This window comes from Narcine bancroftii, chromosome 3, assembly GCF_036971445.1.
Source record: "Narcine bancroftii isolate sNarBan1 chromosome 3, sNarBan1.hap1, whole genome shotgun sequence".
NCBI classification, from domain to species: Eukaryota; Metazoa; Chordata; class Chondrichthyes; order Torpediniformes; family Narcinidae; genus Narcine; species Narcine bancroftii.
Window position 1 is genome coordinate 286,305,361 of NC_091471.1, and position 24,750 is coordinate 286,330,110.

The 24,750-nt window shown below is 42.3% G+C and overlaps 1 protein-coding gene and 1 long non-coding RNA gene across 6 annotated transcripts in view; one reads left to right on the plus strand and one right to left on the minus strand.

Moving 5' to 3' along the window:
* eps15l1a (epidermal growth factor receptor pathway substrate 15-like 1a) overlaps nucleotides 1-24,104 on the plus strand; it is a 375,808-nt gene extending 351,704 nt beyond the window's left edge. For 4 of the 5 annotated variants that reach the window (XM_069928475.1, XM_069928474.1, XM_069928476.1 and 1 more), the window contains one exon: nucleotides 23,155-24,104. In XM_069928475.1, the coding sequence (XP_069784576.1) occupies nucleotides 23,155-23,301 (147 nt within the window). In that variant the 3' untranslated portion in view covers nucleotides 23,302-24,104. The remainder of the gene's footprint in view (nucleotides 1-23,154) is intronic. The other variant, XM_069928477.1, reaches the window with a different exon arrangement.
* On the minus strand, nucleotides 281-7,822 carry LOC138758902 (uncharacterized). The gene is made up of 3 exons (XR_011354530.1): nucleotides 6,135-7,822; nucleotides 2,959-3,038; nucleotides 281-1,546 (listed from the first exon to the last, which is right to left on the minus strand). It is a non-coding gene; the product is annotated as an uncharacterized lncRNA (long non-coding RNA).
* Nucleotides 24,105-24,750: the final 646 nt, after the last annotated feature.

The following is a 24,750-nucleotide window of genomic DNA, read 5'->3' on the forward strand; positions in this document are numbered from 1 at the left end:
TGAACTGTACTTTTTCTCTTTAATAGCATACACTACATTGTTGTTCACTATGGCACCATACCCTGCACTTTAATTTTAGTGTAACACCATGTTTTTAATCTTGTGCTACTTGCTGTACTGCATAGAGGTTGACTTGCCTGGATAGCACGCAAAGTAAAGTTTTTCCACAGTATCTCAGGACATGGGAGAATAATCTGGGAATGAAAGGTTTATTACTAGATGCAAGAGTAAATCATTTTGCCCCTTATGCTTGCTACAGCATTCAACAAGATTATTACTGATAGTTTACCTCAGCACCACTTTCCTCAACGATATTTCTTAATTCGCAGTCACTTGATCTCTTTATTAAACATATTCAGTGTACAAGGCTCCACAGCCCTACAGGCAAGATGTTTCTAGTCTTAACTTTTTTATTCAAGTGAGTAAATTTTTGTGTCATTGCTGAGCAGATAACTTGTTATTTTGGGAATCACCCCCAGATCTGGACACCACAGCCAAGAGAAACCTCCAGCTCACCTGTCAATCCCACAAATCTATTTATCAAGCTATTGTGTTTGTGTGAATCATTTCTGCTTGGTGCTTTGTGGCTTAAACATCCTACCTGTTCCTGATTATGATGTTTCCATTAACTAATAAATTGGCCATGTATTAAAGTGAAACTACAATACTGAAAGGAAACATTTGAGCTACAAGACTAATTACTTCTCTTCCTTTTAAAAATTCCATCAGCCGATCAGTTTTATGTTGGACCTATCTCCCTGAAATCCAATCCTCTTCTTAAATTCAATTTAATGAATAGTTCTCTTCATGCCAAACTTGAATGCTGTGGTGAGTTTGAACAGAGATTCAACCCATGATCTCACCAGAACAAAAATCTCTTGGGATCATGGGGAGCGGCAAACATTTGGCATCCAAGTCCAAAGCATATCTTCAAAATTTTAAACATTTTAAACTATATATTCATAAATAATAAATACTTGTCAGAATTTTATGTCTAAGCATTTTCATTTGCAGAATTTTAACAATTTCTTGTGTAAGTAATTAGATGCATTCAATGACAGCATTTTTACAGAATATTCAGTTTGTTCCTGAGCATTGTTTACAGCAGTAAAAATCCCGTTTTCTGAGTCACGTGGCAAATAGGAACAGGAGAGAGTAGTAATTCAATATCCTAAGTCTGTTCTGCCAGTGAATAAGATCACAGCTCATTTATTTGTTGACTTCAGTGGTTGCATATTCATCAATACCCTGAGTGAACAAAAATCTGGCAGGTCTGTTGGGATGTATCAGCTTCCTATCTCGCCTATAATCATCCCTCGTAAGATACAGTCAGAGTGGTGGTCTGGAATTTCAACACCTGGCACACTTTAGTAATCAGTGCCCCGAAGGAATGGCTGCCCCAGTGATGGGAGGGTGTTGATGGAGTGCCTGGGCCAGATGAGAGATGGCACGGAAGGAGCAATCTGATGAAGGGGACAGCGCAGGGCCAACATGAGATTCACGACCATCTGTTGCATAAAGCACATGCGGGAGAGCTGAGCTGTTACTGTATATTTCAAAGGGTAGTAAAGCATTGGTGAGTATAACTTCATAATACATGGGATAAATAGCAAAGATAACACCACTTAATAAAAGAATTCTGCAAATTCCACTTTTTATGTCAAAACTGTGATTCATGTAATTACCCATAGAAAATGCAGAATTCTTAGACAACTTTATTAATATTTTAGAAACTGATTTAAAAGGAGGAATAATATATAGTGTTACTTTAAGTTCAGGAAAATATTTATGTCTTTTTATATAATGATCACTTGGAATCAATTTGTCTTGTAGCTCTTTTTCAAAAGTGTTGATCAATTTTTTTTAAAGTAGTTAGAAGTGAGTGCCCTTAGTTCTACACCAGGAACTATGCACAAACAAAATTGAGCATGGGGTTTCATAATTTGGGAATCATCCAGCTTTGAACTCAAGGGCTTGTATTCCTTAATTCAGATTCGTCCTGTTTGAATTTCATGGGGTTTTAATTTGAGAACCGCATACTCTGTGTGCTTATACATACATAAGCAAACTCTCAAAATACTTAGTTATCCTGTCACTCAAATGTTTTAAGAGGTGAGCAAATTCCAAATCTACACACTTACAGCATGTGTATTTGTTGTTACAAGAAATTATTTTTATTTCAAACATTTGCTGAACCCATTGCATTTGTCGCCACGATCCCAGTTGCTGTGTAGAAATGCACAAATTCATTTTTCCTTCCTCTCTTGCTCCACTGAGACAGAATTCATCATGATCACAACATCAAAGAACTAAATGCCATAGGAGGAGGCCATTTTGACCATTGTGTCTAAGAAGACCAGAATGAATCCAACTTTCAAGTTGTTGGTCCCCGTCCTTGGCCCCTGGCATATCACAATCCTATCTGTTTTTCCTAATGTAATGAAGATTTCTACATCCAGATTAAATCTTTCAAACCACCACCACGCTTTGGTTGATTCTTTTCCCCTAAGCTTTTTAATGCTTTTATCAATAACCTTAAATCTTTGGTTATTAATTTAAAGGAAGGATGGACTGCCTCTTCAACATATCTGCACCCTCCAATTTCATACATCTCTTCAGTTTCAAAGGGAATAATTCCAGAGTAGCTAATCTGTCCTCATGATTAAAATTCTCCAGCCCTGACAATATTCCTCTAAACATACCTGACCACTCCCTGTCTTTCATGTTTAAAATATTCAGAGGTTTCCTCAAATTCCCACTTCTCTTCCCTCCCTGAATGTGCAAATCAACACAACTACTGCTGGCTATTGTGTACATTTTACCTGGCATTGTTTGCCCCATCTGAGAGTCAACAGGTGGGAGCAGGAGTCCAAGAATCCACTCCACATCCAATTTTTTGCAAAGTTTTTTTTAAATCAGAGATGACTACCATTTTCCCCAGGGAATCTTGGCTCTTACCTCACGGATGCTGGATTGGCCCCAGTACATTCCATTCAGCTCAGCTACTTTTCCAGAGGTTGATCTTAAAATCTGAACAACTCAACAACAAACCCAAGAATATGTTAGCTTTGAGAGTTATTAGTTTATTCTGTTCTTCATGAAATGCATTTGATGTCATTTTGATTTTCTATATATAAGACCTTGCAGTGCAAATAAAAAAAGCTGCAGAAACACTCAACAGTCCAGGCAGTATCTGTGTAAGGAGAAGCAAATAATGGTTCAGGTCCAAAACTCTGTCAGAGCTGGGGGAGAAAAGGGGAAAACAAAATATAGAATGTAGTTATGAGGAGAGTTTAGCTAGCTCAAACTTTTGACTTTGGAACTGAAGAGGCTAAAAGATGTTTCAATCAAACTATTTAACACTTCTTTCTCTCTCTCTCTCTCTCTCTCTCTCTCTCTCTCCCTCTCTTTATCTTCAGCATTTTCCATTTTTATCTGAGACATCACAAGAATTTCAAAAGATCTGAAACATTGGGTTGCCTTTGAATGATAAACTTTTCAATTCACAGGTGTAGTGAGTTCTTCAAAATTCTGAGTTCTTTGTAAGGTACCCTTCTATATCCCAGTAAATAGCTTCCACTTGGAAGTATTGTGTCCTTAAATGATACTTTATAGCAATAAGAGAAGAAATCCTCAAAATTTTAGGGCCTGCTTACATATTTATTTCATCCAGCTAAATTTTCACCCATCAACCTCTTATTAAAACTTCTATTCACATCATGAGCAGTGGTCATAAATACCATGTTTTCATTTGTTGGTGAAGATGTAAAACTGGAGATGTGAAAGATCAGTTTTTTGATGGAAAAAAGACAATTTCAAGTTAGGGAGGGGGCTGTGTTCTTGAAGATTGTAAACATTCAGCACATAGCCAACACTGCAGTGGCAATAATAGCAATTATTTCTTTTGGGCTGGTTGTAGCTATCCGGTGTGAGAATTACAGTTATTTGGTATTTTATGAGATAAGCCCACATGACCACAGTTTAGTGTGGTAACACGCCGTAAAGTTTCGATGCAGTGTGCCCAAGTCAAGCCGCGTGCTGCGGGTTGTGTGTTAGTGTCGGAGGACCAACACCCATCAAAGGAAAGTTTCAAATCAGAACAAATTAATAATATTTTGATCACTTCATAGATACACTGGTCCACAATAACAACATAATAGTGCAGGTGTATCTGCCAGATTGATGCGTACAGCTTTCATCTAACACATTGGTGAGATGCAAACAGTCCGATCTTGGAGTTTGACTGACAGGGGAGGGGCAGCAATTTGGATTTCCCTGCCAACAGTCCTAAGTTAAAGCTTCAGGCAATCTATCCAGTTTTGCACACATTTTTGTTTCAAATTCAAGCCAAACTTTTCTTCTCACATCACATCTGACTCGTACATATGCAGTCAGATTTTTTTTTTAAAACATGATGTAGTGCATAACCTCCCTCGTGGGGTTTCCATGTTTACAGCAGTTGTGAAATGGTGGAGGAAAAGTGGCTGAGTTTTCTTTTTGCTGAATCCTAGAGGGAATATTAAAAACAAAATCTCTGCTCCACCATAGTGCGCATTTTGCTATCAGCTCTGGCAGAAGAACCCAATGATACTTGGCTGGTTTGATCTTATTCACTCAGTAGCCACAGATTTATTTGTGTATTCTCATTGTGGTATGAAACATCTTGTCTGATGCTTTGGTGAATAGTTTTTACACAAGTCAGTAAGTAATTAGAGATAAGTACATCTTTTGTTGATAACTAAAGACTCATCACATCTGTACTTAAAATTGTTGTATATTGTGCCATGGAAGCTCAAGCTGTGATAGCGGTTAGGGTGTGGTGCATAATAGACTATTTTACTTTTCTTCTAGCAACTTGAAATTCAGAAGAGAACTAGCATTTATGCTGACACAGGGGACTGCAGATTCTGGACAAATCGTTTCAACCAGATATGTCAATAATTGGTTCCACCCCTCCCACCTCTGCTCATTGCTGCTTGACCCACTGAGTTCCTCCAGCTTATTTTTTCTTTTTCTTAAATGTTTATGCAGTGCCATTCAAAGTCTCAGGGTATCTCAAAGTACTTCTTAATGTGGATCATGTGGAAGTTAGGCATGCCAGTGATGATTGTTGAGTATTAAATGTTAGCCAAAGCATGAAAAGAACTGGCATAATCTTTTGGAGTCATTTTCATCAGATCATTGAGATCATTATTAACTGAAGGACATCACCTTTGGCAGTGCAGTGATGGACTCTGGTTTCTTGAGTGAAGCTTGAATCTCGGCCTTGGATACCTGAATAACTCATAAGAGATTGAAGCTAATGAAGAGATCTTTGTGAGCTTGAATTAGAGTTATTATAAACCATCGAAGCACCACAGTCCCTCGGCTGTTGCTAATGCCATTCTCTGCCAGATCTGATAAATGCACTTATGAAATTGACACTGTATGATGATCAGGAGTAAAAGATCCTCACTCACCAAATTCCTACCTCCAAAAAACTCAAAAGGGAACAGCTTCATCATCTAGAACAGTGGTTCTCAATCTTTTTCTTTCCACTCACATACCACTTTAAGTATTCCCTATGCCATCGGTGCTCTGTGATTAGTAAGGGATTGTTATGTGAGTGGGAAGGGAAGGTTGAGATCACTAGATCCAATTGTTACTGAAATATTTTGCTTGAGAAAAATGGTCTTTGGCCCATTTCCTTTGGAGTTACGAAACCGTACAGATAACGAGTCAATTAGGTACGATTAAAACAGTGGTTTTTCAATCTTTTTCTTTCCACCCACATACCACCTTAGCAATCCCTTACTAATCACAGAGCATCTATGGCATAGGGAATACTTAAAGTGGTATGTGAGTGGAAAGAAAAAGGTGGAGAACCACTGATCTAGATGACCAATGAGCAACCACAGATGTATTATGTCTATTTACAACAAATACTTCAGAAAAACATGGAACTTCATCACTGTGTCAATACATCTATGGTAATCACAGATTTAGTCAGAAGTATTGTCTGCAGGTTTGATGGTGAGGTTCGGATTGTTGTGGAGAGAGTGGAGGGCAGAGCCCTCTGACGAGGTGAGGTTGGAATACGAGAGGACGGTGGTACAGTTGAGATTTAGTCAGTATCGTTCATTATTTCATGTTACCTTTGAATATAGAACGACGCATAAACGTAGTCCAGAGCTGGTGGTTCAACTGGTTCATTCTTTTTTTTATCTATTCAATTTTAGGGAGCTGGGAGATGCTAGTAAGACTGGCTTTTTTGATCATCCCGAATTGATCATGAGGAGGGCTGTCAAATGTTACAGTGGGACATTGATAGGATGCAAAACTGGGCTGAGAAGTGGCAGATGAAATTCAACTCAATAAGTGTGACGGTGTGAGCAGTGGGAGAAACACAGCCACCATGTTGAGGGTCGTTAACGACTTTTTATTCATGTTCAGCATGGCCCTATAAGGGCAGCATGAGCTCAATCACCTGGTGCATTGTGACATCATAATCGCTGCCCAGGGTGAGCGCTAGAAGGGATGCTGGATCAGAGAGTAACCTCATTTCCCCATGGCTTCCCTGCCACGTGGCAATACAAGTGGGGCCGGTTCGCCATGAGGATGTGCGCCACCACACAACCCCGCCCCCTCAGAACCGGCTACGCGTCCTGTCGCTTTGGCGGTCGGCCCTGGTGCTTAGGCACGGCTGTCTGCACCGGCTGTGATAAGTCCAGATGGGCCGCCTTCAGGCGGTCTGCCAGACTGGTGCAAGACTTTGTATGGCCCCTCTTACAGTCACTGTAGCGGTGCTCCTTGTGGTCCCCTCTGCATGAAAACGAACTGGGCCGAGTCGAGCTCTTTGGGGAGATGAAACGGTCGGGTGCCATGGCATGCCAGGGGTGGGGGAGCTAAGGAGGCGTCGCCTGCATAGGTCCACCAGCAGGTTTTTGTCGGTGGCCGTGGTGTCAAGGTCTGGGCTGAAAACACACCTGGCAGGGAAAGCAGTGCGCCATAGACCATCTTTGCTGCTGAAGCCTGCAGGTCCTCCTTGGGTGCCGTCCTAATCCCGAGGAGGACGCAGGGTAGTTTGTCCGCCCAGTCTGGTCCAGAGAGCCTGGCTATAAGCGATGCCTTCAGGTGCCTATGGAACCTCTCCACCAACCCGTTGGAGTGCGGGTGGTGTGCTGTGGGGTGGTGGAGCTTCACCCCCAGGAGCTTCACCATCTGACTCCACAGGGCAGACGTGAACTGCGCCCCTCTGTCGCTAGTGATGTGCACCGGGACTCCAAAACGGGCGATCCATTGGCTGACTTCATTCTCCCTCTTCGTGCGCCAGAGGGTATCTGCACGGGCTGCTGCTCTCCTCGGGTTTGAGAAGTCTTCACCTGTGAGGAGCAGCTGGATGTCCTCTGGCATCTGTTCCAGGAATATCTGGCGGAAGAGAAAACAAGGCTTGTGGTCATCCGCCAGGGCCAGCATTTCGTCCATCAGCGCCGACAAACTACAGTCCCCAATCCCCTCGAGGTGAAAGAGCCTGGAAGCCCGTTGCTGGAAGACCGAAAGTTCCAAGCAGCAGGTCTTTGAGGACGGTGTACTTGTCCGTAGCCGAAGGGTGGTGGATGATGTTGTCCATCCTCGCTGCCGTATCTTGGTCCAGAGCGCACACGACATGATAGAACATCGTGGCATCTGAGGAGATGTTGCAGAGTTGAAATTGTGCTTCCGTCTGCCCGAACCACGTTCTCGGTTGGTGGGTCCAAAAGGGCGGAAGCTTGATGGAGACACTGATAACCTCTGCTGAATCCATGGTGTTTTGAGTGCAGAAAAACGTCTGGGCTCGTCGGGGTCACCACTTCGGTAGTGTGCACGCCCCTATAAGGGCAGCATGAGCTCAGTAACCTGGTGCATTGTGACGTCATAATCGCTGCCCAGGGTGCGCGCTAGAAGGGATGCTGGAGTCAGAGAGAAACCTCTGATGACGCCATTTCCCCATGGCTTCCCCGCCACGTGGCGATACAAGCGGGGCTGGTTTGCCATGAGGATGTGTGCTGCCACAGAGGTTCATTTTGGTAGGTCAAATATGATGGGAGAATATAGATAAGAGACTTGGCAGTGTGGAGGATCAGAGGGATCACGCTCAAAGCAGCTGCACAGGTTGACTCTGTGGTTAAGGCATATGATGTATTGGCCTTCATTAATCATGGAATTGAATTTAGGAGCTGAGAGGTAATGTTGCAGCAGCTACATAGGACCCTGGTCAGACCTTACTTGGAGTATTCTGCTCAGTTCTGGTCGCCTCACTACTGGAAAGATGTGGAAGCCATAGAAAAGGTGCAGAGGACATTTACAAGGACGTAACCTGGATTAGGGAGTATGCCTTATGAAAACAGGTTGAGTGAACTCAGCCTTTTTTCACTGGAGCGATGGAGGATGAGAGGTGACCTGATAGTGGTGTGTAAGATGATGAGAGGCATTGAAAGTTTGGATAGTCAGAGGCTTTTTCCCAGGGATGAAGTGGTTGCCACAAGAGGACACAGGTTTAAGGTTCTGGGGTTTAGGTACAGAGATGTCAGGGGTAATTCTTTTTTAAAAAAAGGAAAGAGTGGTGACTGCGTGGAATGGGCTGCCAGTAATGGTGGTGGAGGCAGATACGATTGAGTCGTTTAAGAGACTTTTGGATAGGTACCCAGAGCTTAGAAAAATAGAGGGCTATATGGGTAAGCCCAGTCATGGTTTCGGCACAACTTTGTCAGCCGAAGGGCTAGTATTGTGCTATAGGTTTTCTATTATTCTATGTTATGCATGGATGTCAGGAGGTAGGTTTCTCACAATAGAATACCCAGCATCGAATATTTATTGTCTGTACCTTGTGAAGTTTCTAGTCAGCAGTGATCTCCAGGATGTTATCAAGTCATGTAGTAACATGCCAGCTCTTGAATTAATGGGAGCAGATTTACCACTCTTGTGTCTGCATATTATGTAAATAAATAAAGATTGTTCCTTATCCCAGCATCCAAAGGAGTAAATTATTATTAAGGGATAACATGACGATGCAGGTATGCTCATTTAAATGTTCCATTCATTGTTGCTAATAACTGAAAAATTGTGGTTATTTAGGTATGTATCTGAGATTTGTTGCGATAAGATGGTGTTGCAGCCTTATCAGATATTCATTTGCTTACAGATATTTGTCGTTTAGAGTTTTCTCTGCAGTTACAACAAAGGCCATATTGATTGTAGCATTTGAGATTCAAGTTCATTTTATTTCCCTTCCTCCCCAACCCCCATATTCAACACTAGACGTTTAAGTAATCAGAATTATACAGGACACTAAAGACATTCACAACAAAGGGATGAAACATATGTCAGGATTTTGTGGGTTTGTCACGGTATGGCAGTCAGAGCCCAGGCTGTTTCATTTTCTAGACTTTACTGGTCGGGATATGTTGGGCCCCCTGTACCCCCCCCCAAACGGCTGAGGGGTAGGCAGGTAAGGCAGGGCAGCACAATATGACGGCCTACCTATAGTCATGCTCCCATGAAATTTAAATATGGTTTCCAAATTTTTTTGTAAGTATCATATTTTTTCCTTAAGTTGTAAGTGATTTTCTACAGGGGAACACAGCTTTGCATTTCCGTGTTCCAGCACACAATGCTCAGGCAGGAGTCGGATTTCCCTCTTCCTGGCCACTGTCAATGCGATCACAAATTGAATTTGGAATTTGGACAGCTTCATTGTAAGTGTCACATCCATTATATTTCCCAACAAGAACAACTCGGGATCCTGCGGGAATTCTTTGCCATACTTTTTCCTAGGACTTGACCTAGCTCCACCCAAAAGGGCCTCACCTTGGTACATGTCCAGGCCACATGCACAAAGTTTCCTGTCTCAATGCCACATCTAAAACATTGATCTGATAATTCTGATTTAGATCTGTTCAATTTTTGTGGTGTCAGATACAGCTGGTGCAGAAAATTGTAGTGAACCTGTACCACACATTGATGGTTGTAGTCATGCTGATTCAACACAGGTCATCAATCACTATTCGTAAGCCTCACTCCCACCCCTGCCTTGATTTGTGAAGGCCTAGTTTGGGTCCTTCCGCTTGGAGCAGGAAATACTTTGCTGAGATGAACTTCTGTGAGTTCCCCCTTCGAATCGTGGACGATATGTTGCTGCATTTTGGCAAATCCGTGTTGGTCCTAACTTGTCCTGTCAAAAAGTTCTTATCTGAAGGTAACAGTGGAACATCTTGTTTGATAAACCATACTTATAACCATATACAGCACAGAACAGGCCAGTTTAGCCCTACTAGTCCATGCTGGAACAAATCCCCACCCTCCTAGTCCCACTGACCAGCACCTGGTCCATACCCCTGTAATCCTCTCCCCTCATGTAATTATTCCAGTATTTCCTTAAATGTAAATAACATACTTGCTTCAACCACCTCTGCCGGAAGCTTATTCCACATCCCAACCACCCTTTGCGTAAAGGAATTTCCCCTCATGTTCCCCTTATAATTTTCCCCCTTCAATCTCAAACCATGGCACTCTTAATTGAAAAAGCCTATCCACGTTGACTCTGTCCCTTTTAAAATCTTGAACACCTCCATCAAATCCCCCCTCAATCTTTTACGCTCCAGAGAAAAAAGCCCCAGGCTGCTCAACCTTTCTCTGTAACTCAAACCCTGACATCCTGTCAACATTCTCGTGAACCTTCTCTGCACTCTCTCTATTTTGTTTATATCCTTCCTATAATTTGGTGACCAAAACTCCACACAGTATTCCAAATTTGGAATAAGTTGTTCGAATGACACAAGTTTACCCTGCTCGTAACAGTCCTCTATGCACCTGACGCTGTTCTTATGCCAGGTGTCCGGGATCTTGTTACCTACCATTAATGGTATTAATCTATTCAGAGTTAGTGGTGTTTTTGGGGATAGCCCTACTTTGATACCTAAATATTGATTAATTTTATTTCAAAGAGTGATGATTTGTTTTAATATAGGACTGCCAACTTTTCCAGATTACAATTTATCATCCCATTTATAAATAAAGTCCTCTGCCACCTTCTCACCCACATGTGCAGACCAATTTGTGCCCAGGAAGTGTGAGGCGATGTTTCTTGACTAGGCTGCCCAATAGTGTTTCTTTAAATCTGGCATTTTTAGTCTGCCCAGACTATAATCCCAAGTCAATTTTTCCATAGAGATCCCCTGGCCACCTTTCTATTCCATCAAAACCTTACCTGTGAGAGAAAATTTTGGAAGAATCCCTGGGGCAATGGCATGGGCAGTGTCTGAAAGAGGTACTGAAGCCTCGGCAACACATTCATTTTAATACAATTGACCCTGCCCACCAAGGTTATTAGCAGGGGCATCCACCTATTTAAGTTCTCCCGATTCAAGTTTTTATCTATTCTAACACCTAGATATTTGATCCCGTTTTGTGGCCACTTTAGATAGCTGTTCTGCTGACATTGGCTGTAGTCCCCCTTAGTGAGTGGCATAATTTCACTCTTATTTCCAATTAACCTGGTACCCAGCGATCTCCCGGTGTAGAATGCAGCCTGGACAATGAGTTTTCCGGATCTGTCAGATATATCAGTATGTCATCTGCAGATAAGCTGATTTTATGTTCTTCCTGGCATGCTCTAAAACCTTTAAGGACTGGATCCTGGTGAATGGCTCCATGGCCAATATGAACAGGGCTGGAGGCAGCAGGCATCCTTGTCTACTTGATCTTGTCAGAGGAATGCTGGAGAAATTTGTTCGTTGGTCACAACTTTGGGTGCATAATACAGCTCCCTTATCCAATTTGTAAAAGTTTGCCCTAACCCCAATTTTTCCAGTACTTTGAATAGAAAATCCCACTCTAGCCTATCAAATGTCTTCTCTGCATCCAGGCGCACAGCCAGACCCCTCTCATTCCTGGTTTGTGCCAGATGCATTATACTCAAAGGTCTGCCAATATCGTCCACTGTCTGTCTCTTTTGCACAAAGCCTGCTTGGTCTTTGTTTATTAATTTTGGCAAATATTTCATCAATTTATTTGCCAGGGCTTTGACAAGTATATATAATCTGTATTTAACAGTGAGATAGATCTATAGGAGGATAGCAATAGCGGATCTTTGTCTTTTTTAAGTATCATCGTAATGATTGCTTTTGAAAAAGATTCTGGGAGGTTATGGGTCTCCATTGCTTGGTCCACCACCTCCATATAGAGAGGGGTATCAGTAAATCTTTAAATTCCTATAGAACTTAGGTAGAAACTCATCCTCCCCTGGAGACTTGTTAGTCTGCAGCGAGTTCAATGCTTTCCCTATGTCTTCCTCTGTGAAAGGAAGATCTAGACTATCCTGTTCTTCTAGGTCCAAATTTGGAAGCTCGAATTTGGACAGAAATCTGTTGACTTTATCAGATGCCCCTCCCTCATCCCCACCGTTAGCTGTGATTTGTATAGGCACTCGTAAAATTCCCTGAAAGACTCATTGATCTCTTTTGGTTTATACATGGTCCTGCCATTCCCGGTTTGTATTGCATTGATTGTCTTTGAAGCCTGTTCTGCCCTTAACTGCCAAGAGAGGATTTTATGGACTTATTCCCCAAATGCATAGTATTTTTGTATTAACCATATTATGGCCTTTTGAAGCATATTGTATTTCATTTTCTTGTTTGCTAGAACCCTGTAGTGGGGTCCTCTGAGCCTGATAATAGTTTTTTAAGTGAGTAATTTCTTGTTCCAATTCATCTACCTCCCTCGTATATTCTTTCTTCACTGTCTTGGTGTATCCAATTATCTGGGGCCTCAAAAATATGCTTTGAGGGTATCCCATAGGAAGAATTTATCTGGAGAAGAGGTATCGTTGGCCTCGCAAAATATGTCTATCTGTGTCCTTATAAAACTACAAAACTCCAGCTTCTTTAACAGCAACACACTAAGACGTCATCTGTATGCCTTATCCTGCTTATCTGGCATTTCAATTGTTAGTGACAAGGGTGAGTGATCTGAAACAAGTCTCACTGTGTACTCAGATTTCCATGATCCTACCCTCTTTATGGGCTGAAGCCTGGAAAAAGTCAATTCTAGAGTAGGAGTCATGCTGTTTTGAGTAGAAGGAATAATCCCTCTCCCTCAGATGTTTCTGCCTCCACACGTCTATCAAATTCAGCTCCTTTATATAGCCAATGGTAGTCCTTGCAACCTTTGTTTTAGCTTTTTTCTTTGTTGACTTATCTAAGACGGGATCCAGACAAAAATTAAAATCTCCTCCAAACAGGATGTTCTCATTTCCTTCTGTCAATTTTCGTCATCAAAGTTGAGGGGGATATACATTTACTACGGTTCAGGATTCTGAATATATCTGACAGCGCACCAGTACAAATCTTCCCGTTTTGTCTATGGTCACATTCTGCACTTTCACTGTCAAAATTGCCCCCCCCCCCCCCCCCCCCCCCCCCCGCTTGTGTGTGAACTGAACAAGGAGGATATTACCTGACCCACCCATACTCTTTTTAGCTTTTGGTGTACCTGCTCCATTAAATGTGTTTCTTGGAGAAAGACCAGATCCTGTCCCATTTTTTTAACGTGCGCCAAGACTCGTTTCCTCTTTACTGTCTGTTCAAACCATTAACGTTAAAACTAACGTATTTTATGCTTTGGTCATTGCCCCAGGGACCTCCAGATCCATGTTTCCTCCATGTCTCCACCGCCCCATGTCCGTCCTCACCCAACCCTATTCCTCCAGCCATCTGCTCCAGCCCGCTGGGCCCACGACAAACTCTGAGAAAATAAAACAGAGACAAGGGGCACAAGCCCCAGAGGGGTAAGTAAAAGAAAGAAGATTTGATGAAAAAGAGAAAAAGAGAAAACAAACAAAGACAACATAAAATACTACACCAAACTTTACCCCCTTACCCATATATTTCTCTTCCCACATCTAATTCCCTCAACCTCTGGTGACTTTACTCTCTATATCTTTACCATCCCCCTCATTTCTAAAGGCGGTACATTTTGCACCCATCTGCCTCCCACACCATTTCCTTTTCACAAATTCTCTGAATAGCATATTTACATTTCTAACAGTTGAATCTACTATTACTTTCTTGATATGTAACTATTTCCAACAATGCATTACATAACAAAATTACTAACATTGTTCATTTGGTACTACACCTATATACATTATTTTTGAAAGACCCGTAGCCGCTTCAAAAGAATGCCTCCTGGCATTATGACTTTTAGGGTTGCCAGGTACCTAAGGACTCTCATACCCTTTCTGCTTAGCCATCCTTTTTATTGGCTCGAGTTCTTTTTGTTGCCTGAGGAGGGCCGTGCTTATGCCTCCAGCTCCATCGGTGCCCCCCGCCCTCCCCCCCATCGCATTCACTCCGACCGCTGCTGCCCTTAACATTTTCTCACAATCCTGGTTTCCAGGAGCTTCACCAGGACCGAGAGTTGCTTTTGACTGGGGCCAAGGTGCAGGAAGGGGGTCCGATGGGCCCTCTCTACCTCCACCAGATCCCCAAATTTTTCCTTTCCCAAGACTTATGGGAGACAATGTTGAAAAAAGCCATGTGATCTCTCCCTTCTCGACCCTCCGGCAATCTCACAATCATGATGGTATTCCTCCGGCTGTGATTTTCTAAGTTGTCAATCCTCTGCCAGAGGCATCCCCTTTCCGTTTACCTTGTGGCGATCTCGGTCTCTTAATTTATTAATTCTGTCCTCATTATTGTCAGTTCTATCTTCTAGTTCAGATACCCTTCCTGATAATCCAGTTAGGGGATTCTCCCATCTACCCATTTTGTTGTATAATTCTCCTGTCTTTTCCTTTAAATTCCTGGCCATTCTTTCTTCCATTTTAATCACAACCTGTAGGCTATCATGTAATGAGGGCTCCATGCCCCCTCCCCTTCTTGCCGATGCCAGCTTTCTGCTACAGTGGGTCCCAGGCCCTCCCTGTAATTCTCCCTCGACGCTGCCTCCTCCTCCTGTTTGCTTTCGGCCTTGGGATGCTTAGGGTTGCCGCTGGAGCCATCCCCTTACACAGGGCCGAGGTCTCCCATGTCCCCAGTTGGGTTGCTCCCACCACCTGTTGTTTAGTGCTCCATGGGAGGGGGTGGGGAGGGATGCAACGCGTGCTATGCTCCGGAGCTCGAATCCCTCTGCAGGCCCCTCATCTCCTGACACTCGGTTGGAGGCCATGCCATCCCTTCTCCCCAATTCGGTCTCATTTCCCGCTGATGTCTTGGGCGAGCCTCATTCATCCTTGGTGGGTTGGACCTCCGTTGATGGGGCCTCCTGGGCCTTGGGCCTGGTCTTGAAGTCACCATCTTGGACTCCATGAGGTGGGGTCGATCGGGTGCTGACCGTTCCTCCCACCTTGTTGGCTGCCTTTGCTTGATTGATGTTCTTCTTCCCCATTGTAGCAAGGTAGGGGCTTTTATTTATTCGTTTTTGTCGTTTTTTTTTAAATTTCTTTGACTTTTGAACCGTTTTTTATTCTTGTCCAGGAGCTCTGGGGGTGAACGTCTTACTACTCACCCCTCATCACATGACAATCTGTAGCATTTGAGATTAAAAAATTTAGTGAATTCACCCTGCTGAAGTAGCAGCTGCAGAGGAAACATGGGGCTACAGTGATGTCACAGTGTTGCTGTGATTCAGTGTGCAGGATCCCTTTTCTGATCCAATCTTTCCATGAGATCATATTACAATAAACTGAACAAGAGACAGTCCTGCACAGCTTTCTGTCGCAGTGTTAACTGCCAGTAACATTAACCATATAACCATTTACGGAGCGGAAACAGGCCATGTTGGCCTTTCGAGTCCGCACCAGTTCACTGATTTTGTGTGCCCTCTTCAGGCATTGGTCCCGGTAGATCTTCATTCAATAACGATGGACGAATTTAATGCAGGTGGAATCAGTAACTCATCCAGGGACTTTATTTAACTTTAGATAATATTTCCTTTGTTTTTGTAGTACATCAGCAATCCTCTGCTTGATTCAGTGTGCTTGTGGCCCTCAAATGATAGGAGTTTAAAATCATCCATCATTGTCACAGCTCTAGTAAAGTGGCTTCAATCCTTGCCTCCAATGCTGTCTGTGTGAAGTTCATATTTTTTTGGTAAACACCTGGGTTTCTGGGTCCTCTGCTTTTTTTCCCCATTCTAAATGTATGTTGGTTAATTGGAGATTAAATTACCTCTGGTATAGACAGATGGTGGAAAAATCAGGCTGCAATCTTTGGCTTGTGAGAGAGGGTTGGCTGCCAGGATATTGGTAGTTGTTGTTGGTGGGGGGGGGTGTCAGGGGGGGGGGAAGGTTATAGGATTCCTCTCAGAGTTAGCAAATACTGAAAGGGACAAATGGCCTCCCACATAAAACAATATGAAAGAATTGACATACAACTATGAATGTAAGCTTTCATACAGCAAGATGTTGAAAGTGATTGGTTGTCTCACATTGACATACGCTTTAAATGACTTAGCATCTTGTTGCAGGGTGATGACAAATCTGAATGGAATACTGTAATATTGCTCTTGTACAATAATTTGCTCTTTCTGATGTGAGACTAAGGAGCAATTTCTTTACATAATTTCCCTACAAAAAGAGGCGAATTAAAATTTGCTCCCATTAATTCCACTCTATTCAGTTCAAGATCTAAAAAAAAGTAATTGCATATGAATAACATGAGTGCATCTGTAACAGTAATCACCACTTGCCTTTGTATAATAATGAATGATAATAAACTTGCATCGATATGGTACTTTACAAAAGCTTATAAAGCACATTTTAAAATGAGCATTATTCTTAGATTCTCTATAGATAAACTTGGATCTGTAGAGGATACGAGGTCAAGGCCTGGCAAAGAGAATATAGAAGGAAAAATTCCATTTATAAGGTACCTTTCAATGCCAGGGGATATACGAGCACTTCATATCCAAAGAGGATCTTTGGATTTGTAGTCGCAATTATAAAGTATTAAAACAGGTTTCTATTAAAACTGTTATTGTGGAAGTCAAACATTCATTGCACTGAACAGTAATTTTTGGAATTAAAATGTGTACCTGAATCCAAACAAGGGAAGTGGAGCAAGGTTTGACACCACTGAACAGAGCTGCCAAAGGCTTACGGTAAGGGATGATGTCCTGCAGCAATAAATTGATGAGAATGTTATAATGTCAGATTTTAACTTTACGTTTGATGAGATTACATAAAACTTCATGGGGAAGCACAAAGCTGCAGATGCTGGTTTGGTTATGAACAAAATATAGCAATATTTCTTCCCCTTGGACCAATCTGTTGCTCGTGAGAGTTAGAGATACTGGTATTCAAGGCCATAGCAAATGCTAAGGGGCCCTGTCCATTGCATTCACCGATGTGAACTAAAGCTGGTTTCGAACAATTTGACAAAGTCACAGGAAAGCACACTGTGTGGAGAATGCCATTACAGATAGGATGAGTGAGTGGATTAAAAAGTTAACAAATGGAGTATAATTTTGGAAATCGTTTGCCTTGAAGCAAAGAATGATAAAGCAAAATAGTTTGGTGGAGTAAGCTGCTGTCCAAAGCATTTTGGAGGTCTGCAAACATAAAACACACAAGAAACACACATTGAAATACAGGCATAGTAGATAATCAGGAAGGATAAAGAATTCTGACTCATGTTTCAGTGTAAAAAGTAGGCAAGACTTTGTAGAACTGCATTTGGCACTAATGAAACAACATTTGGAATTCTGTGAGGTTGCAAAAGGCTTTGTATAATGGTGGTGCTTCCTGTATTTTATTTGGAACTGTCATTCATGAAAATTGTTAATTGTGCCTCCTTGTATCCACACTGAGATTTGTGTTCTTTGGCTACGTGGCCTAGATGATTCACAAGGGTCTGAGCAAAGACATTCCCTGTTGCATACAGGAGATCTCTCTGTAGTTACTAAAGTTAAACTTGTTTCCTTAAGTTAAACTTGTTTCCTTAAGTTAAACTTGTTTCCTTTCTCAGAGATGGGTATTATTATGGCATCTGAGATTTCCTTGTATATGCTTCTCCTCAGATGTTGTCGATTACTGAAAGTCTTCAGTAGGGATGCTGCCAGCTTCTGAAGCAGTGTTATATTTTAGTTGAGACTTCTCGCAAATTGAAAGTAATGGGGTCTGACCCAAGTAGACGATTGTGGGATGGAGTCCAGTGTACTTGCACCGAGGATTGTTGAGGTCTTCCATCAAGCAATGGCTGCACTCCTGTCCCCATTTGAGCTCACCCCTATTTTTAAGTTATCAGTGGGTTGGCACTTGGGTACTTTTAGCTGTAAATGGCTTTTAAAGTGCATGTCAAATGGGAGGGGCTGAAGCACACTCCTCAAATTGAGCTGTCCGTTCAAATTCTTCTGACATGTGCCCCATGATGGTTACCAGTTCATGTACAAAAGAGCCAATCTCAGTGCAGACTGCTAAAAGAGACTGCAACATCATTGCCCCAGCACTTTTCTCGTAAATGATGCACTCACCTCCAACAAATATACTGCAAACGTGGAGTTGGTCTTTAGACATAATGGCAAACTGTTAAACCTATACAAGCTGCACCCAAACCTCAGGAGTGGAGCTGAAGTTCACAAGTGACTCTTGCCTTGGACCTAAACAAGAAAATTTCCAGATGCTACAATACACAAAAATACTGGAGAAACTCAGCAGGTCAAGCAGCATCCATAGTTTCAGGCCTGAACTGGAGGAAAGAGGACAAACAGGTAAAGAAACAGAGAGATGGGGATGAGGGAGTTAATGGAAATTAGAGAAGTCAATATTTATACCATCCGATTGGAGAGTGCCAAGATAGAACCATCACCTTCCTTTTCCTATCAGTGCTTCCCTTTTTAGTTCCCTGCTCTCTGTCCCATCACTCCTCAACTTCTTTCTCTTACACCCTCCCAACTGTATCTATTTATTACCTCTTACCTGTTAGCCTGTTGCTCCTCCCCCTTCCCCTACTCCCCCCTCTCCCCCAGCTTTTTATTCAGGCATCTTTCAATTTTTCCAGTTTTCTGCAAGGGCCCAGACCCAAACGTTGATTACTTTTCTTCCTATGGATGCTCAAAGTTCAGATGTTTTATCAGAGTACATACATGATGTCGCATACAACCCTGAGATTTTTTTCCTATCTACTAAAGATATACATTAAAAAAAGAGAAGTGTAAACAAATTGAGTGTGCAATATAGAAAAAATATTCAGTAATAAATAATATGCAAGCAAGGTTCTTAAATGAGTATCTGATTGAGTTTGTTGTTTAGGAATCTGGTGGAGGCATAGCAACTGTCCCTAGTGGTGTGACTCTTATGGCATCTATATCTCTTCCTGATGGCAGCAGCAAGAACAGAGCATGTCCTGGGTGGTGTGGATCCTTGATGATTGTTGCTGCTCTCCGTTGGCAGCGTTCCCTGTAGCTTTTCTTGATAGTGGGGGAAATTTTGCCTGTGATGTCCTGGCCTGTGTCCACTACTTTTTTTGTAGGGCTTTCCACTTCACGACCTGCTGAGTTTTGTGTATTGTACACTTGCATTTGAATACTATGAAAGTTCAGATCATTGATTCAATCACTGAAGCACATGTGAGGAGCTTGTATTAAAATCCGCAAGACAGAAGTCCTTCACCAACCTGCCTCCACTGACCTCCAATAATAAAGGTTCACAGTGAAATTCTGAGAAAACATTAATGATTTCCTATATCCCGGGAACCACCTCTTTGTGAAAGCAGTTGTCAAGGATGACATTTCGGCTCATTCTTAAGATGCCTTCATGAGATTTTTTGAGTTAAAGGAAGGGATTTTTGAAGATCAAGATCTCAGATCTGGCAAAAAACTAATGGTCCACTGGCAAGGAGGGATTGCTGCCTTTCGCTATATTTCCAAGACTCACACTTCCTACAGCAGGTACCTGAAGGGCACTGGAATGGTACCACTAATGATATCTCCGCAAGATACTCCAAATTCCCTTGGAGGATAAGCAAAACAATATTTGAACACTATCCCTAGTATTGAAGCCCCAAATATATCCAGTCAGCAATGCTGGAGGTTGTACTGCTCACAAGCCGGGCCCTGGGGTTCTAATAACAGATGTACTCTTCTAAGTATCATGGAAGATTGCCACGTAGAGAAAGAAAAGGATTCAAAGCTGTCTCTTGGAAATCTTTGATCTATGATTATTCAAAGTGGGGAAGGAACCTCAAGTGCATGTATTAGAAAGGCTGGAAACCCTGGCTAAGCAGAGGAAGAAGTACAGTATCTCAGTACTATCAGGCACCTCATACCTCACATGTGCAAGAATCTGTGGTTCTTACATTGTCATTATCACCCTCCTGAGAACTTTCAGGAAGCAAATTATTTTTATTATGGGCGGAAGAATAGAATGTAGCACAAGTATAGGACCTTCGGCCCATGTGTCTGCGGAGAACATGATGTCCAAATCAAACTACAGCACTGCCGCTTGTACCTGATAAGATATCTCCCCACCCTCTTCATATTCACACGAGAATCTAGAAGCTTCTTACATACTACTGTTGTATCTGCTTCCACCGTTACTCCTTGCAGCTTGCTCTAGGCACTTTCCCCTCACTATGTTCTCACTGTCCATCCTGTCTCTGTCTCTTATAATTTTTCCAAGCTTCTATCAGGAAATATACAGTGCTGGTTCCTTAAGAGTTGTCATCATTAAAGGTAGTCAGAGGAGGTTCATTAGGAAGGTAATGAGTGTGCAGTGATTGTTGTATGAGGAAGGAACTGTACTGAGTTGAGAAGTATCAGAAGCAATCATCCTTACATATAACATTTTGGGGGGATTTTACAGGAAAAATGCTCAGTACCGTTTTCCTTCATGGGAGAGCCTTGAGCAAGAGGGCATATTCTCAGAATAAGGATTGAACACTGGAGTGAAAAATTCCTTGCATCAGGTGGAGTCTGCAGAGGCTGAATACTTAAATATAATCAGTTGAGAGAAATTTTAAGAAGTCGGAGAATCAACGATTGTGGGCAGAGGGTGGTGAAGTAAATAGAAAAGTTGGATCAGTTGTGACCTTCTGGAATGGTGGAGAGGCTTGAGGGACCATGTGCCCCCGATATTTCTAAGATTATATGGGCTAGATAGAAAGTGTTCAGTAAGATCAGTACATTGGTATAGTACTTCCACTTTAGTGATGCCAAAATACAAAGCTAAGAAAAGAAGAAGGCGTGATTGCTGAAGTAAGGTCACAAATAAATCCTTAACCAAAGACTTCTGTTCAACAGGACCCCACCAAAACTCATTAAACAACTATCATGCACCATCTCTGAACTCATCACTTCTAGTCATATCCCTGGCATGGTCTCCAGCCTTGTTGTTTCCTAGCCCCATACTGCCCATTTCTACCTCCTACCCAAGATCCACAAACCCAAATGTCCTGGCAGACCCATCATGTCCGCATGCTCTTGCCCCACTGAATTGATCTCCATTTCTCTCAACTCTGTTTTGTCTCTTCTCCCCCCCCACTCCCCACCTCCCGGGTCCAGTCCCTCCCTTCCTACATCCAGGACACTTTACATGCCCTCCATCACTTCGATGACTTCCCTGAACTCAATCGCCTCATGTTTACCATGGATATCCAATTCCTATAAACCTCCATCCCCCATAATGAAGGCCTCAAGCCCTTCAATTCAGGACAATAGAACCAACCAGTCCCCTTCCACCACCACCCTCCTCTGGCTGGCAGAACTTGTCTTCGCCCTCAATAATTTCTTCTTTGACTGATTCCACTTTTTCCAGGTTAAATGGGTAGCCATGCATGGGCTCCAGCTATGCCTACCTTTTTGTTGGCTACATGGAGCAATCCATGCTACAAGTCTACACAGGCAAGGCCCTCCACTAGATTGATGCCTACTTTGGTGCCCATAATGAGCTCATTGACTTCATCCACTTTGCTGCCAACTTCCTCTCTGACCTTAAATTCACTATGTCCATCTCTAGCAACACTCTCCCTTCCCTTGATCTCTCTGTCTCCATCGCAGGAGAAAAACTCTCAACAGACATCTATAAACCCAACAACTCCCAAAGCTATCTCGACTACACCTCTTCCCACGCCGTAAGGATTCCATTCCATTCTCTCAATTCCTTGTCTCATCTGCACCCAGGATGAGGACTTCCATGCCAGATCACCAGAGGTGACCTTCAAACAACGTGGCCTTCCCTCTACCACCATCAACTTGGCACTCACCCATATATCCTCCATTACCTGCACATCTGCCCTGGCCCCCTCCACCCTAATGTGCAGTAAGGACAGGATTCCTCTTGTCCTCACCTACCACCCCACCAGCCTTTGCATCCAACACATCCTCCTCCACCATTTCCACCACCTACTAGTGTGTTATAAGAATTTTTTTTTAAACTTGCTTTTTTGGATGTCCCAAATAGGAAGTGTAGTCACAGTCTGAAAATAGGAAATGTGGAATGAATGTAGGGCACAGAGCTTCAGAAAGTGGGAGTGTTCCTGAAGCATTGTTAAACAATGGGATAGGCAGTACATTTGGGGCAGCGCTCTTGGTGTAGCAGTTAACACACCTTTACAGCGCCAGGAATCAGGACTGGGGTTCGAATCCCACGACGTCTTCAAGGAGTTTGTACATTCTCCTGTGTCTGCATGGATTTTCCCTCCAGGACACAGATTTCCTCCCATCATTCAAAACGTATCCAGGGGTGTAGGTTAACTGAGTGTTACTGGGCGGCGCAGGCTCATGGGCCAAAATGGCCTGTTACCGTGTTGTATGTCTAAATTTTTTTTTTAAATAGAGCATGATCAATTAAGCATTAAAGTATGGTTAATTTTCTGCCTTGGTAAAGTGGAGCAGTTTAAGATCAAATTATGTAGATGGACAAGATATAGTTCAAATTAACCTCAGCTGCCAAGATCATGCTTCAGTCTGTTTTTTGTTACATCATGTGAGTCAGATTCAGTGGTGCACAGAATAATACTTGATGATGTCTGGATGGGTCAGTAATTAAGCAGTCAACTCTTGTGCCTATCTCACTTTGAACCTGTTGTCGGTGTTCATCACACAGGTGGTTAGTCATCCCTCCATCTTGGAGGGAGTGTGGTGCATGTTTATTATAATGGAAACATGCACTAATGTTTTCCTCATTTGTGTTTCTCTTTTCAGTTTGGTAATGAAGAGGAGCAGCTGGAATGGGCAAAAAGGGAGAGTGAAAGAGCAGAGTGTGAGAGATTAGAGCGGTTACACAGGCAAGAACAAGAAGATCTCCAGCTTGCCATTGCCCTCAGCAAAGCGGAAATGTCCGATGTGTAAATAGTGCCACGGTCCACTCAATCAAAAGCATGTCAGCTGTAAGAACAAAATGCGGAAGGAATAGGAGGGGAAGAGGAAACGATTAGACACTGGGTATTTGAAGGTACTGGACAGTAACTGGCTCAATCCCCACTTCCCCAAAAACCACCGACTCAGTGAGATGGACTCCATTGGAGAGGCAGAAGGTGATGATGCACAATGAATGTACTGTGTAATTAAAACAGAGCGAATCCTTCACCGTTCTCAGTGAATTGGCAGTTCCAGCTCTTGTGTTGATGCACATGAAAGACTTGAAAGCTTTGACGCTGATGCTAACTTTATTTGCGATAAAGAAGAGAAAAGCCAAACCCCTCCCACACTCTCTCCCAAAGGAAAACTATATAATATATGTATAAACTGCCCGGTTTGTTATTATTTTTTTGTTTTGCAAAATGCCTAGTGGTGTTTTCACAGACTTTAAATGTACAGTGTCCCATTTCATGTTTTATAATAATCCTGCCAAATCTTTCCTTCAAACATGCCTTCGTTTTACTGAGTGACTGCAGTAAACTAAAAGCTCTGGATAGGAATCACCCTGTTCAAGTGCAGCTTATTAATCTACAAAGACTTGTACATTTTGTCAGTTATATTTGTCTGATACACTGTTGCGTAATTGAAAAGCCTATCCAATTTAATTCATTGCACATTTCTTTAATATAATAAATGTGAAGAGACATTCCTGTATAACTGGATAATTCAGTGAACTCCCTGAAGTTTCACTATTTTTGATTGTAGCCTAATGAACATCTGTGCAGAGTAACCAAGTTTTATCATTGTCCTGTGAATTCTTGTGGTATGTCATGTGAAGAATATGTGCGGATTAGTACTACAGAGACTTTTTCAAAGAGAGCAAGAGGAACCTGAATCGAGTAGAAACTTGAGTCCTCTGTAAAGTACTGCAGCAGGTCGTGGGAAAAGTTATGGCATTGCTTTCAAACTGTGCACAACTGGAATAAAATGCCATTTAGGGTCAGGTGCTACCTATTGTTTAACAACTTATCTAAACTCCAATACAGTAAGTTGCCTTTGCCGTACATACAAGGCCTTTGCCTTGTACCACTTTTATCTTCCGACTTACTGTCTAAAGTATTACTTCTGCCATCAAAAAGTGGTAATGTCGTTCCTTGACATCAGGGCACTCCATGACACTTCCAAAACTATTTTCCTTTGTATTTCCCTTTCTGACATGTCATAGCAATAAGGTTTAAAAAAAACAACAAAGATTCTCGATTCCAATCAACTTGATGTTCACTGTGATATAAATGTTATCTGGTCTGTTACTGAATTACCTAATATTGATAGTTAATCCTTATCTGACCTTTTAATCGATCAGCAGCTGGACTATCAAAATGCCTGTTAATAGTATGTGTAATTGAGTAGTCATTTGATGAGTGATTGTTACCTGCTCTG